The following is a 14,958-nucleotide window of genomic DNA, read 5'->3' as shown; positions in this document are numbered from 1 at the left end:
CCTCAGGAATGAATGAAAAAGAACATTAGCTTTAGCGACTGCAATTTCTTGTGAATCATTTATAACACTTTTTCATTTATTTCGGAGCGAAAATAAACAAACAGGAAAAAATGAACAACTTATCTGGAAGAAAAAACAGCCTTGGGCTTTCTGGAGTAAATTCAGCTCACTAGAGTCTTCTCATATTATTAAATGTCACACTTCAAAGTGTCATTATCAATATATTCACACCTTGGTTTTAGGTAAGTATATAATCAAAAGTTAAACACTGCAAATATTCGAAAAAGGGTCATTTCCTTTTTTTTCTTTTCCTTTTTCACCTGAGTAAGTCAAATAAACAAGAAAATAGATTGTGTTGACTAGAGGGAAGCACCCAGACCAGATTAACTTGTTCTTGTCCTAAGTCAGAGCCAATAGTTCACATTGGCCCTCCAGCATGCCAAACTGGGTAACATATTGTGGTAAGAAAGACCAGTAATGGGCTGGAGAGGCAATTTGCTGCTGTTTTCCATTTTTCTCTGTGACCTTTTCTTGCGTGTGTGCAATGTCTCTTTGAGCCTTCTGCTGTTCTAAATAATGCCAAAGCAGAATCACAGACCAGACACCATTCCTGCACTCAGTCTTCACCAAATGCCAACCAGTCATCAAACACAAGGACCCAGATTGATGAATGAATTTAAGATGGTCTGTCTACAAAGACATTGCCATGTCACTGTAACATATTGTGCCCATTATGTCTGAATGAAAAACAATACCCAGTGGTCTCAGTTATTCATCAACAAACTGAATACCAGCCAAATTATTGCTATTGAAATCACAAATGTTAGGTTAGTAAAAGGCTGGGGGCTTTCAATTTTTAAACACAGATGCCTTTTAGTGAAGACTCCAAATATATTTTTTTCAATATATTTTTTTTTTCAATATTTTTAATTTTAATATTGTTTTTTAACTGTGTTCCAGCAAGCTACTCCAGACCCAATTCTTATTCTCATCACAAAGGAAAGAACTCATAAGAAATGACACACAGCAGCAGTGAAACACACAAGTCAAAAACAACTTGAAACCAACTCCCAAAACAAGATCTGCCCTGAGATGAAGAATGCTACTTGAGACTGTAGATTATAGATTTAACTTCCCTGGCTCAGCCTAAAATCTGTTCACAGTGTTTTCCTATGGAACGCCAGGACTGCCATAATGAATTAATTAAATACACCATTAAATAATTAATTAAATGTGGCAATAATTAATTAAAATTGGAATTAATTAATTAAATAAATAGTTATGACACATGTAATTAATTAATTATTGACACATTTAATTAATTATTTATGTATTTCACATTTTAATTAATTATTGACACATTTAATTAATTAATTATTGACACATTTAATTAATTATTTATGTTTTTCACATTTTAATTAATTATTGACACATTTAATTAATTATTGACACATTTAATTAATTATTGACACATTTAATTAATTATTTAATGATATATTTATTTATTTCATTTTGGCAGTCTTGACGCCTGGCTCTCATCATGAAATAATTTTATCTGTCAGCCTCACTCATCAAACTCAGGGGGCGGGGTTAACGCTCTCCCTGTGGCTTGTCTGACATCTGATTGGTTAAACTGTAAAGCAAGTCCAGACAGATCGATCCCTGATAATAGATTGATGTACTCCCAGTAAATCTCACTCCGATCCTTTAGGTGGTGATATTCATTTTTAACTTTGCTTGGATGCGCTATGCAGTTGGAAGCAAGAAGTTGCCGCCATAAAAATCAAGACACTTGACAATACTTGTGTACCTCAATTGATACATTGCACGACGTGTACGAGAAATGTCAAAAAGCTGTCCGGAGTTGCTGAGAGAAGCAGCGAATTTAATTGAAGAAGCTCTGAGGACAAATTCCCCAACTCCGTCAGCTCAGACACAGCAGATACCTGCGGCACCATTACATACACCTGTCCAAAGTAAGTAACGTCAGCCACGTGTTATACTAATTGATGACTTAGCACACAGTTAAATCTTAGCAATCAATATGAGCATCTAAATTTCAGTGGGCGGGGGTTGTGCACCTAGGTTTATGTGTGGTAGTTAGCTAATTATGCTTTGTGTGTGACTCACTTTCGTTGTGTGTGGATGGGGCATGAAACTAGATAGTCAGTAAAACGCCCTTATTTTGCAGCACCATGCCTGGTGCTGATGTGTAGCGTTAGTGACGTTTAAAATGATGCTAAGCTGAAAGTTCAGACTGTTGTAGCTGACTGGTGGTCTGTTCCGCTGGGATATTTTCTTTGTGTTGCAGCCGAGCTAGCAAGGCTCTTTGCTCCGTATAATGGTGGGAGTAGAAGAAATATGATAAGACGGTCAGCACAGAGCCTAGTACCTAGAAGAAGCTACACACATACGTTCTGTTGCTTGGCTGATCACAAGGCTAACAAAGTTCCAAGCATTCAGCTTAAAGCAGACCTCCATGCTGCAGGACTTGGAGAGCAAAAAGTGACATTTTCAGGTAAGTCTGATAGTAGAAATTTACCAGAGCCCAGTTTTGATTGTGGTTCACTGTAGGTTTTTTTGTTTGTTTGTTTTTTGTTTTTATAATTTTTAGCGTGAATGTGATAAATATTTTGTCATTTTAATTTAAATTGGACTTAAATTTCAACTGTGTGATTGTTATTTTGTGGCTATTAGATAGTACTGGCTTGTTTTCAAATATGTGGGTGTTTGATTGAATGGATATTATCTGTTTATTCTTTTAAATACAGGGAATGACAATGATCCCGAGACTGTAAGAACTAAACTGATGGAAGTGTTTCCAAAGCTCCAAGAAGGGGGAGGATTTGAGTTTCTAAAAATTACAGGATCTACTCGTAGTCGAAATCTTGCATTGCTTCAATGTCCCAGCACTGGATATACCATTGGGTATCTGAAAGACCCATCTGCAATGATTGGGCAGGCTACAATCTACATCCGTCCACTTCAACAGGACTTGCACTTTGATTGTGTACATAAATCTATATTGTCATCATTGTCATCAAATAAATAGCATTGTGGAATTTAAATTTATAAATGGATGTTTTTTATCTTTTAGGAGAGCTCAGGTCATGCCTCTGGTCCACTCATCTCCTGTATTACTTGTCAGAAGGAATTTTCCTTTTCTGAAATAAAAATGCACAGAGACAGCTGTGCTGGGTATGTACTAACAAAGACATATGTGTACTACATATTCATTTTACATTAGGAAAATGAGAGAGTATGACTATGTCAATTTTGTTAACTTCAAGGACATCCATGCAGGAATCACATAGAGAACGAGAGGGAGGCCATGTTGAAGAAAATGATAGAGAGCCAGCCACAGTCAGTGAAAGTGTGCCAGTTAGGCCTGAAACATCAGAAACCTCAGCTCAAAGTGCAGTAGTACCAGTAGTAACTGGTACTGAGGAGTTTGTTCACAAAGAACCTGACAATGGTCTGTGTAAACACATAGAGGTGCTATAAGTTTGCAAACAACTTACATTCATTCAGTAAAAAAAATATTACCTTTAATAAAATTACTTTAAAATAAGTAGTACTGCATGTAATCAACAATGTAATTCATGACTATTAATGTTAAAATACTTTCTTGGGTTCTTAATGTTGTTTGGAAACCCTGAAAGTGATGCTAGGGTAACTGAAACCAGGAATCAAACCTCATTCTGTGCAGAAATGGAATATTTAGAATATTTCTGGTAATATGTATTAGAAGATTGATTGGGTGAATGCGACTGTAGCATAAAGGCCTTTTAGTGTTTGTGGTAAAACACTATATAGGTACTAGGCCATTTGCCTTTTGGTGCTGCACTGAATGACATTTTTCAGGTGTTCTTCATCTTTGACTGTAAAGGAATGCATATCTGCATGTAACATGTTAAGAAGGTTTTTTCTATGTGTAATTTTTTCATTTATTTTTGCGGTCTAGATTGGGTGGTGATTAAAGATCCAGCTCATGCTGCCAAAGTTTTCAGAGAAAATCTACTTCGGGAACATGCATCTGGGACACCACTTCAGCTGAGGATGGATGTGAGGGACTCTGAGGAGGACAGAGACCGGGCACTTCTCTCATTCTATAAACGGCAACAAGAATGGGCATGTCCACTTCATTGTACCCTTGATGGTTAGTAATAGAAATCTATTGTGTTAAATAAATTAAATTAGTTAAATGTCTTTCAATGGAGTTGTCTTAGTGGCTTACTGATTTCATGTGGCTGAAATGCATCATACGATGAGCTCCGTTGGCCAATCATGCTAACTACAATGACAGTTATAGTGTTTTTACTCTATCACACAGAATTAGCCCTGTTACTGTGAAAAACTGAATTGAATATTAAAAAAATTTAATTTGTTACAGGTTAATAAGTTGGTTGTGAATGGGCCCAGTGGTCCTAAATAATATACCTTACCACTATTAATATAAATGTGTATTGTACAATACTCCTCTTTTTTTGTTTTCTGGCAGGGTCAGGATTCTAGGATTCCAACCAAGATAATATTGCTTTCTCTTTAAAAAAAAAACAAAACAAAACAATGTTTTTAATTAAATAGGTTTGGCAATAATACTCAGCCATTTTTTTTTTTTTTTTTTTGTACAGTGTAATCATCTGTATTTTATTCCAGGTGATGCTGCTGTTGGACAAGGGGTGATGCGGTACTTTGTGACAACAATAATATCCAAACTCCAGTTTGGATTCAGAGTAGATCTTGGTAAGTGTACCACTATTTTCATATGCTTTTGTTGTGGAATTTTTCCATTAAAGAAAGCCTGCAGACGAGCGGTGAGCGGTAGCTAACATTCTTTAATCCAAACACACAAAGAACAGACAACCAAGCTTGGTGGAGCCTGCATGTCCGCGGGACAGACGGTCAGCAGAGTCTCTCTGAGCCCAGCATGGCTCTCAGTTAAATACCTTTTTCAGGAACAAAAAGCAGTACACAGCTGTTTCACACCTTAAGGTTCACACTCCCTTGCTACCTCCCAGAGTCCTCGAAGAGACAAGACTCTTCCTGTGGAGTCGTCTGCTCCCCTAACTTCCTTACTGGACCCCCATCATTTGTCTTGCTGTATGAGTGTGAGACTTGTTAAAATCCAGTGGCACCAAGGCATTATACGATAAAATAATGTGATTAATACATAAGTAAAATAAATTCCTATACACAGTATTTCACCACTTTTAAATGTATTTTACTCTTATGTGGTGTTTGTGTCTGGATTTTTTTTTTTTTTTTTTTTTTTAAGAAATTAACTAAAGGATAATATTGGTATATATTATCATAATTGCCTCACTCTCCTTGCTTTAAAGCTTGTGATAATTTTGAAAATCCAGTTTTACATAAAGCACTGGCAAATTTAAAAAAGTAAAATAAAGAAAACTCTGCTTTCTTGGTACTTCTAGGAGGAATGGGTCGAACACTGCTATTTGAGGGTGAACCGGACCATCTGGTCCCAGCAACATCAGAGGTACTTATCGAGAGCAGCCTCTTCCGGGTTGCAGGAAGGATGTTGGCCCACACCTTTTTGCATGATGGTCCCCGTGTCACAGGATTAAGTCCTGCAATAATTCACGTGCTGTTCAATGGTGACCCGGAATTGGCAACAATTGTTATAGAAGACTGTCCTGATCTGCACATCAGGAGTATCATACAAATGGTATGTAAAATTAAAAAAATTATTGAATTACAATCAGTGTGTGGACTACCATAATAACTTGTTTAATCTTAATTTTAGCTTGAACTCGAAGAACTTACTCAGGAACAGCAAGACACAGTCTCTGATCTTTCCCTGTCTTGGGATCTCCCAGCAGTAAATAAAACAAATAGGAGATGGCTGCATAACAAACTTCTAGTGCATGCGGTAGGTTCTTGCTGGTTAAGTATCAAAGACATTGTTGTAGTTGTTGAAATTAATAAGCAGACGGATTTGTATAGAGTAGCTTTTTATTCTACACTGGCAGGCAATGGTCATGTTTCCTTTTTCCCCCCCTTTTTATTAGTGCCGAAATTAGTTTTGTAAATATTGGGTTTTTAAGCACTAAAATTTACCATTCTCCCAGTCAAGTTGAAATTCTTCTTCTTTATTTTTTTTTTTTTCTTAAATCATGCACATATTTTTTCATAACCAAAAGCTGACCTTGTCCTTCATACCTGGAAGTGTTGGCACTCACACCCTAATTCCACAAATGCGCGCACACAAGATGAAACTTCAAATACAGAAATCCCTTTACAAAATATCTTCAGGCTGTAGTATACTGACAGCAGTTAAAAAATTTACTGTATGTTTGTGTTTTTAAAATTCCCTTCTTAAAATAAACACATTCCAAATCACTACTTGATTTAGAAAGGGAATCCTCCCACTCACCCATCAGTTGTGCCTTCAGCAGAACAGTTATCTCAAGTCTGCATTACCACGTTTTGCACTTAAATAGGCATTAAAGACACATTGTAGTTAATGAAAAAAGTTACCTTAGCAATTTTTTTATTTATTTTTTTAATGCAGAATGTGGTTTGATGTTGGGAAAATAACAAAGCCCCCATAAAATATGTGTGTGTGAATTGAAGAGTATATTACTGTAAACTGTGCAAATTTATTATATTTGTCTTTGGTGTATACAGTCTACTACAGTGTAAATAGATATGGCAAAGCATGTCAGTGTGTCTTCATGTAAATTTCCTCTACCGTGCCAACTTGTGTAGAATTCAGGAGGATATTTGTTCTTATACTATGGCTTGTGTCTCTCTGCCTGGAAGGTTATTGGGAGAACCATGCGCCAACTCAAACAGCTGAGAAAGGGAATCAAGGATGTCATGGTATGGCCCCTGCTAACGAGTAGGCCAGATGTTGTCCCGCTTCTTTTCCCACGAATGGCAGAAATGCAGTTCACACCACAGGTAAACCAGTTCTTTCTCATCACTGATAAGAGCGGTCCCCAACCTTTTTTGCACCATGGAATGGTTTATGTCTGACAGTATTTTTAGAGACCAGCCTTAAATCTGTAGTGGATTAATACAAGAAAATAAAACCAGTACCGCTAACAAAAAAAGATGTATTCATAGCACACGGGTAAAGAACCAAGGATACCGAGTTAACGATAAAAACCCTGAAAACCATAAATTTCACACCTGAGCATCAACTCTCACAGCCCTGTACCTCATGACTCACCGACCGTTCCGTGTCCCAGGGGTTGGGGACCACTGATTTATGAGACCTTATTTATAAATGTATTTGATGAACTTTCCATGATATAATATACTGAAGTTGGTGTTTCCTATTAATAAAAATGGTAAAATATATTCTTTTCACCAGTACTTTAGACTAAGTTGTCCTCTTCCATGTTCTATCAGATGGTAATAGACAAAATCACATGGCCAGCTCAGGATAGTGATGAAGATGAGGAATTTGATGTTGAGTCCATGTGCCGCATCACTGGATTTCTACGGATCTTCATTGAAACTGGTATAGGCACCTTTTTTTAAATAAAGCTATTGCTCATATTGCAAATGCTTGATAATAAGCATTTAAAGTTATAATGTATGAAATTCATAATTTCACTGTATATTCTCTGCAGCATGATGAACAATTAACTAAATGTTTTCTTAACTCCATTTCTGACTTTCTAGCTTCATCAAGTAGACTGGCCCAACTGATGAAATTCTGGGTTGGCTGGGAGATGCTTCCTCCTGAACTCAATGTGGAGATCTCTGGTGGCACCTTTCCGACAGCGTCTACTTGTTTTGAAACGCTAAAGCTGCCAGCTCATTTCCAGACATACCAAGACTTCGAGGAAGCACTTATTTCTGCAATAAATAGTGCACACACAGGTTTTGGACTGGTTTAAGATTTTTCAGGCTGAAATTTCGCCATAGTTCAAACAGAAAGCAACCAAAGGCGAATGAAACACATGTTTAATGGTTCACATTTTTCTAAAAAGCAATTTTACATTTTGATATAAAATGGGAGAGACAGCAGTTCTGCATCCCAAGCTGTCATGTCTTTTTTTTTTTTTTTTCCCCACAATTACAATAAAACAAATTATAATTTTGTTAACCAAAAAATTATGTGACAAATGTCATGATGGGGGAAAAACTTGAAAGAAAGAAAGGAACTTGTAAGATTATGTGAGGGAAGCAAATTGTTTTACATTGCATGTCTGTTTGTTTTAGCATGCTAAATAAAAAGCTTGGATTGTATATCAGTCTCCTATGGTTCTTGACAGAATTTGGACGGTCTCCAAGTAAGATCCGATTGCATCTGTCAATGAAACTCCTGGAACTGGCAAAGTAGCAAGCTCTTCATCTGATAGCTCACGGCCCAGCTGAATGTCAGGTACTGATGTAGCGCCTCCATGGTTAGTGTGAGGCCCGTTCCAGTCAATCCCGTAGTCTTCAGAAACCTGAACGTGGAATAATCTTTAGTGTTGTTGTTACAACTACTTTAATAATGCTTTAGGTCATTGCACAACCTATTTGGGACTTTTTTTTGGTCCGCATGTTGGTGAGTATTTAAATAATATGTTAACAATCAAATACTATAAAACAGTACAATTGTGCATAGGCTAGAAAAATGTACATGCGACAAAGAAATCTTAGCTCAAAACGTTGGAGAGCTTAGGTTTGAATCGCTGACTATCACCTTTTAGCACATGGGTTTTCTCCCCTAGTCAAAAACTAAACAGTATGTAGCAGGGTTTTTTTTTGTTTTTTTTTTTTTAACTTTGTTAAAAGGCGGTTGTTCTCTAACCTCTGAAGGATCCTCCACGGGGCCTTGGTCTCTGTATCTTATCCAGAGTTGCTGTGGTGACTGATTCCGTTCAGTTCTAAGACCATGACTGTTCCATGCATCTTGGAAAGAGTCTAGGTTGCTCTGTATGTGTGGACGGAAAACTCGGTGCAAGGCGTACAGATGGATTTCACTGTCTGGATTAAGTGTTCCCTGATGTTCCAGTGAAGTGAACAGCTGATAGAAAAGGTCTAGGGCATGCTCGTAGACATCTCTCCACATCCTCTCTATTCTGTGATTAAAATAAAATTGAAAATTTTTATGTGATGTAATTTTCATAAAGCATTACACTGGTAGAGTCTATAACACAGCAACAAAACATGTTATTTACCGCTGATTGTGGACACTTCGGCCTGTGATGTGAGAGTTCCTGTTGGTGCCTCTGCTCCTGATCATGAATTCAGCTACATCGGCATTCTCCCCACCTTTATCAGACCGAACCCTTGATGGCAGTCCGTACTGCTCAACAGCAGCAATAAAGCTCTCCAAGACTGTTCTAGCTCTGTTGTTGCCAGCCACTGTCAAGTAGACAATTAGTCGACTGAATCCATCCGTGCCACCATGGACAACAAATCTCCATCTGTGAGACAATATGTAAAACACACACACAAAAAAAAACAACCTTTTTGTAGAACAATTATTTAAAATATCTATAATATGGTTAATGATTCCTATGTCAATACCACTGATACCTTATTAGCTTATGGTTGCCGTCAATGTGCCATAAGGAGTTTGGACCTGGAACAGAATACTGCCGTCGTCTTAATACATGCAGCCGTAGACGTCTGATGTTCACTCCTTCTGCATCGACTCTGCGTAAAGACTCCCGCAGTCTTGAGACTGAGAGGTGGGCAAAAATAACCACAAACTAACTGGCCACTTCATTAGAAATACCTATATTAACCACCTGACCAATATTGTAAAAATATCTACCAGTAGAATTTCAAATATTCATCAGTTAGTGATACTGTCATGGTCACTTTTGAGGAAAGAGTGTCAGTATAATAAACTGCATAACAAATCATGGTGCTTAGGAAAGGATACATACACAATCATGAGCTTAACTTTAGCTTGGCTCACTAACAGATCACTTATTCATAAATTTCAATAACAGGCTTATTATACTCACCAGGGACACGCACACCTCTTGCATTCAGAAATCCATGCATTAGCTTGTAGCCGGTGTTTGGATGGCTTCTGTGGACTTCATTTACAATACGATCCAACTCCTCATCAGTAACAGATGAATAGAGGTCTGTCTTTCTACACAGATGAAAAACACTGAGTAATGTTGGAGTTTACGAAATATTATCTTAGACTGGTCGACAATCGGTCTATAAGTGATGACGTGATGAATCCTGCTTCCACGCTCAAACTGCTCTGTGTTTTTTAAGGCTGTTGTCTTTTAACACGTTTTAATGCTTTGCATCTTGGTCTATCTAATCTCAACAAGCCCCTAAAAACAGTTAGTGATCACTGTCGGCCTCTCTAGGGTTTCATTACCACTGTTGATTTTAAAAACCAGTTTTTAAAACCTGGGTGTAACTGCAGCCCAGCCCATGCAGCAGTATATTAATGACTAACCTATATTAATGACTGGGTGGATTATCTCGATTGTTCTCCTGACTGAAGTTTTGTCCATTTACAGCAGGGGTCTCGAAGTCCGGGCCTTGAGGGCAGATGTCGTGCAGGTTTAAATGTGTCCTTGACCAAAACACAGCTGATTTAAATGGCTAAATTACCTCCTCAACATGTCTTGAAGTTCTTCAGAGGCCTGGTAATGACCTAATTATTTGATACAGGTCACTGTGTCTATGCTGTGTAGCTAGCGATCACATAGCACATCATTATATACCAACTAGCCCAACTTCATTAACCCCACAAAACGTTTATTTTCCTGTCTTCATTTATGTGAAGTGATAGCAGAGCTGTACATCTTAATTTGATTTAGAAAATCTCTTGGTGTGAACATGCAATATTATACTTAGATGGAAACTAGCTAGCTAACTTCCTGCTAACTTCTAACTTCGTTAAATTGCATAAATTCTGTTTTCATGGATGCCTGGATGTTAAACTTAATTGTTGCACCTGGTAAAGGAGCAACGCTGATAATTTTATTACAGAATTTAGACAGTTTTTCAATTCTCAGTGAGTAAATACCTTAAGCCGTTTTGTTCCATACGCCTCCTGATTGTCCTTTCAGACACTCCGAACCTCGTCGCAATTTCACTCGCTGTCAATCCACAGAGAACATGATGCTCGAAAACGTTAATCGGTATATCAAAAGCGGGGCGTCCCGTTCCGTGAGTTTGCCGCTGTTCCGCGATGCTTTGCTGGAGTACTTCATGTAAGTTTGCAGTCACTCTACCATCAATGTCTTGGTTGGAGAGTGCGGAAATAAGTCCAAGAATTTCAATAAATTCCTCAGTTATATTTGTCACATGCTCCGGCTGAGCAACTCCTGCTTCAACATTATCTGCTAGGTCTAAAATATCTCTTACCAACTCGAGAGCGATTTCACGAAAATCCCCCATGACGGTTGCGATGTTTTGCATGGAGCCACTCCAGACCAAAGCAATGGTTTTGACTCGATCAGCGTTAACCCCGCCCCCTGAGTTTGATGGGTGAGGCTGACAGATAAAATTATTTCATGATGAGAGCCAGGCGTCAAGACTGCCAAAATGAAATAAATAAATATATCATTAAATAATTAATTAAATGTGTCAATAATTAATTAAATGTGTCAATAATTAATTAAATGTGTCAATAATTAATTAAAATGTGAAAAACATAAATAATTAATTAAATGTGTCAATAATTAATTAATTAAATGTGTCAATAATTAATTAAAATGTGAAATACATAAATAATTAATTAAATGTGTCAATAATTAATTAATTACATGTGTCATAACTATTTATTTAATTAATTAATTCCAATTTTAATTAATTATTGACACATTTAATTAATTATTTAATGGTGTATTTAATTAATTCATTATGGCAGTCCTGGCGTTCCATATTTTCCACCTTTAGGAATATTAGATGAAGAGCCACACAATTAGAACATGCTGCCCTGGCTGTCTTTTGAGGCCCCTTCTGTGATTAAAAGGTTTCTTTGTCTGCTGACAAAACCTTTCTCAGTTGCTCTGCCATCATACACAAGAAACAGCGACAGACAACAGAGCTCTGTTTGACAGGCTTCCTCTTAGGCACCAATACTGATAGACTACTGAAAAATTCAGTGCTGCTCAGAGACTGATCTGGAGAGGAAAATTAAAAGCACCCTTTCTCACAGTCGCCACAAGTCTTGTTTTATTCATTCATTGTTTTGAGGCTCCTCTTATTGTATCTGCACCTCTGGGCAGAAGATGTATGTGTACATCAAGTATTATTAGGATGCGAATCGCCTCTTAACACTGCATGGTTGACAACGCTCAGCTCTGTAAAATATGCACATCTTGTATGTTTTGATCCATCATGAAACACCATATCGAACACTTGGATGTGGGAGATCTTACAGGTAACACTGTCTCATATAATGCAAATCATTAACGTCTGCTTTCTGTTTGTTTGTAAGAAGATGCGTAAATTAATCGCAGCAAATTATCCTTTCAGAGTTTTACTCCTCAGCACATTTTAAAGCTCCTACCTCTTTAGTGGAAATGTCACAGCATGTTCAATTAAGGACGAAGTCATTAAATATGTAGTCGCCTTCGTATTGCTCCGAATTAAATGAGCTGCTTTGGATTTGCCTGCTGTTTAGGTGTACACAAATCAAAGCACTACTGCTATAATTGTCGAGGTTCTAAAAGAATATTTGCAGAAAAGAACAAGAAATAACAACAATACATAGCCAACATAGCCTTTGGGTATTTTGAGCCTATGCTTAGAAAATGGAGACTAATAAGAACAGTCTCAACCAAATCGAGGACAGCAAAAATGGAAGCAGATTAAATATGAGGCTGCACTATGAATATAAAATGACACTAAGGTTATAAAAAAGTTCTATTCACTGCTCCATCATTCAAACATGTTCAAATCTGCAAATCATGATGAGTTTCAGGCATGTTTCCTTCCTTCTGGGTATTGGTTTCTAAAAAGAGGGCACGCTATAATAACAGCAATACAATATTGTTTCAATTAATTAATGATAGCTTTAACAAGAACAAAGTCACAGTTGTGAAAATATGTAGGTACATTAACTAATTCAAATTTGGAAGGGCTCACGCTTAGGTATTTACTCAGCTCGACTAATTTTCACTGTTTATTCTGTTTATTCAAAAGTACCACTTACACAACTATTTGTGGAAGATTCGTTTGTGAAAATGATTTTATCCACTATATTCTAATGCAGGCACATTTTTTCTACACATGACTTCTGACTTCTTTGATGGGAACTTGGAGAATCTGAATGACCTTCTTGTAAGCAGCTTGTTTCAACTGCAGATGTGAGTTGGAAGATGTACACAATAGTGTGCATGCGTATGTGTGTGTGTGTGTGCCTAGTGCTTTTCTAGGTGGCCTTGAGTTTCTTGGCTTCAGTGGAGTTTGAAGGTGTGGGGGTATTACTCCATGGACCACAAAAGCAACAGTGTAGCAAACTAATAGATGCCACTGAGTCCAGGTCCTGAGGCGTTGAGGAAAAAATAACTCTTCCTCATTAACATTGGTTTAAAATGAATTAATTAATTTTGAAATAAATAAATAACACAGGATATACTTTTTATACTTTCTCCTCTGCAGTTTTTCCATCGTCCTTCAGAAAAAGTAAAGTGCACTTTAGTACTTCAGGTGAAGTATTAAATTATCACCTTGTATTCTTCTTCTCATCCTCATCTTTTGAGAAGTGTGTTTCAGTATTTATTTAATAACTCTACATTTAATTATGTTGTCTTACATTATACCTCTGTATATCAATATTAATTGTTTAGAATATTAAATTTTTTAGCTGGGGTGCTATGAATGCCTTCTGGCTATTCTGTTCTAATGAGGTGCTATATCACAGACAAGGCAGATAATCAGAGGCACAAATTAACAAAGTTATTTGAATTAATCAGGTGATATATTTGCGTGAAAATTTAAACAACTCTAAAGGGCACGCGGCTTTTTTGTTTCATTGCACGTGGCAAGAGCCAGTTGAAACTGATTACCGTTAATGAATTCATCAGCCAAATATGCTCAACTATTTAGAAGGTCTTGCTGAAACCCATCAATATCCCCAACTTCAGTGACATTAATTCCATCTTGTATGAACTATTATATATACATAATTGGCCAAGTCTGCTCTCAGCTGGCACAGCAAACATGCATGGACTTAGATAGAATAAGTTAAGTACTAATGAAGGTCATTAGTGATGATTAATGTTCACAAATACAAGACTGAAGACCGTAATGCAGCGCCTTAATGTGTGAGAACAAAGAAAATGTGAAGCACTTAATATGTTAAGCACCCCTGAGATGAGAGCAATTTGTTAAAAGTAAGCCTTCTTTGCTGCTAATTATTCAAATTTTCTTGCTCAAAAGGTGAAGGGTCTTTCCAAAAAGATGCATTTGCAAAAAAATGCAGAAGACTTGAGAGTGTGTTTGTAAGAGTAATCTAACAAGGACAAGTATAGCATACATGCACTGCTGAATACTGAGGAATCTGATGGTGCTGAACAGAGGTGGGACCAAGTCATTGTTTTGCAAGTCTCAAGTAAGTCTCAAGTCTTTATCCTCAAGTCTCAAGTCAAGTCTCAAGTAATGTCAGGCAAGTCAGAGTCGAGTCTCAAGTCACTGGTGTAAAAGTCCAAGTAAAGTCACAAGTCTGAAATTTTGAATTTCAAGTCCTTTCGAGTCTTAAAAAAAAAAAACGAAAAAAAGCATGTTGCAGTTATATGCTAAATGTAAATATTAGACCATGTAATTTTTAAATCTGTGTTTTTCTCAACACATGACAAAATAGTGAACTTAGAAAATATACACAAATTGTGAAATTGCACCTCTTTAAAATGCAGCTCAATTAAACCTAGCTCCAAGAATAATTTTCACCGACAGTTCTGAGATAAGCTGCATGTTATTCTTGGATGCGGTTGTAGGACCAGCTTTAAAATCGCATGACAAAAATATCATACACATTAAAAAAAACTGTATCACCAACGT

General features: G+C 37.0%; 2 protein-coding genes across 2 annotated transcripts; one reads left to right on the top strand and one right to left on the bottom strand.

Annotated features, from left to right (window-relative positions):
- Nucleotides 1–1,843: 1,843 nt before the first annotated feature.
- LOC147332896 (uncharacterized) lies at nt 1,844–7,969 on the top strand. Its single transcript, XM_086290727.1, has 12 exons — nt 1,844–1,976; nt 2,312–2,518; nt 2,772–3,010; nt 3,098–3,198; nt 3,291–3,475; nt 3,965–4,159; nt 4,660–4,746; nt 5,436–5,689; nt 5,768–5,893; nt 6,787–6,927; nt 7,381–7,492; nt 7,657–7,969. The coding sequence occupies exons 1-12, from the start codon at nt 1,844–1,846 to the stop codon at nt 7,872–7,874; spliced, it is 1,998 nt and encodes a 665-aa protein (XP_086146853.1). The 3' UTR covers nt 7,875–7,969.
- Nucleotides 7,970–8,103: 134 nt separating this feature from the next.
- On the bottom strand, nt 8,104–11,370 carry LOC147332895 (uncharacterized). Its single transcript, XM_086290728.1, has 6 exons — nt 10,976–11,370; nt 9,945–10,078; nt 9,508–9,655; nt 9,147–9,395; nt 8,777–9,047; nt 8,104–8,429 (listed from the first exon to the last, which is right to left on the bottom strand). Exons 1-6 carry the CDS (start codon nt 11,368–11,370, stop codon nt 8,229–8,231), a joined length of 1,398 nt encoding a protein of 465 aa, XP_086146854.1. The 3' UTR covers nt 8,104–8,228.
- Nucleotides 11,371–14,958: the final 3,588 nt, after the last annotated feature.

This window comes from Aulonocara sp. 'chitande type north' Nkhata Bay, linkage group LG4 (genome assembly GCF_057382095.1).
Source record: "Aulonocara sp. 'chitande type north' Nkhata Bay isolate Kocher_YH1m ecotype deep benthic linkage group LG4, A_spYH_male_GT1.1, whole genome shotgun sequence".
In the NCBI taxonomy this organism is placed as follows: domain Eukaryota; kingdom Metazoa; phylum Chordata; class Actinopteri; order Cichliformes; family Cichlidae; genus Aulonocara; species Aulonocara sp. 'chitande type north' Nkhata Bay.
This window is presented reverse-complemented; position numbering and strand designations above follow the sequence as displayed.

Bases quoted from the DNA above. Each gene is read 5' to 3' on its own strand.
- LOC147332896 (XM_086290727.1), top strand. From the start codon at position 1,844: ATGTCAAAAAGCTGTCCGGAGTTGCTGAGAGAAGCAGCGAATTTAATT. The intron at 1,977-2,311 runs GTAAGTAACGTC...TTTGTGTTGCAG, and splicing joins ATTACATACACCTGTCCAAA to CCGAGCTAGCAAGGCTCTTT. The intron at 4,160-4,659 runs GTTAGTAATAGA...ATTTTATTCCAG, and splicing joins ACTTCATTGTACCCTTGATG to GTGATGCTGCTGTTGGACAA.
- LOC147332895 (XM_086290728.1), bottom strand. From the start codon at position 11,370: ATGCAAAACATCGCAACCGTCATGGGGGATTTTCGTGAAATCGCTCTC. The intron at 10,079-10,975 runs GTATTTACTCAC...TCATCTGTGTAG, and splicing joins ATGGAACAAAACGGCTTAAG to AAAGACAGACCTCTATTCAT. The intron at 9,048-9,146 runs GTAAATAACATG...TTTTAATCACAG, and splicing joins CGAAGTGTCCACAATCAGCG to AATAGAGAGGATGTGGAGAG.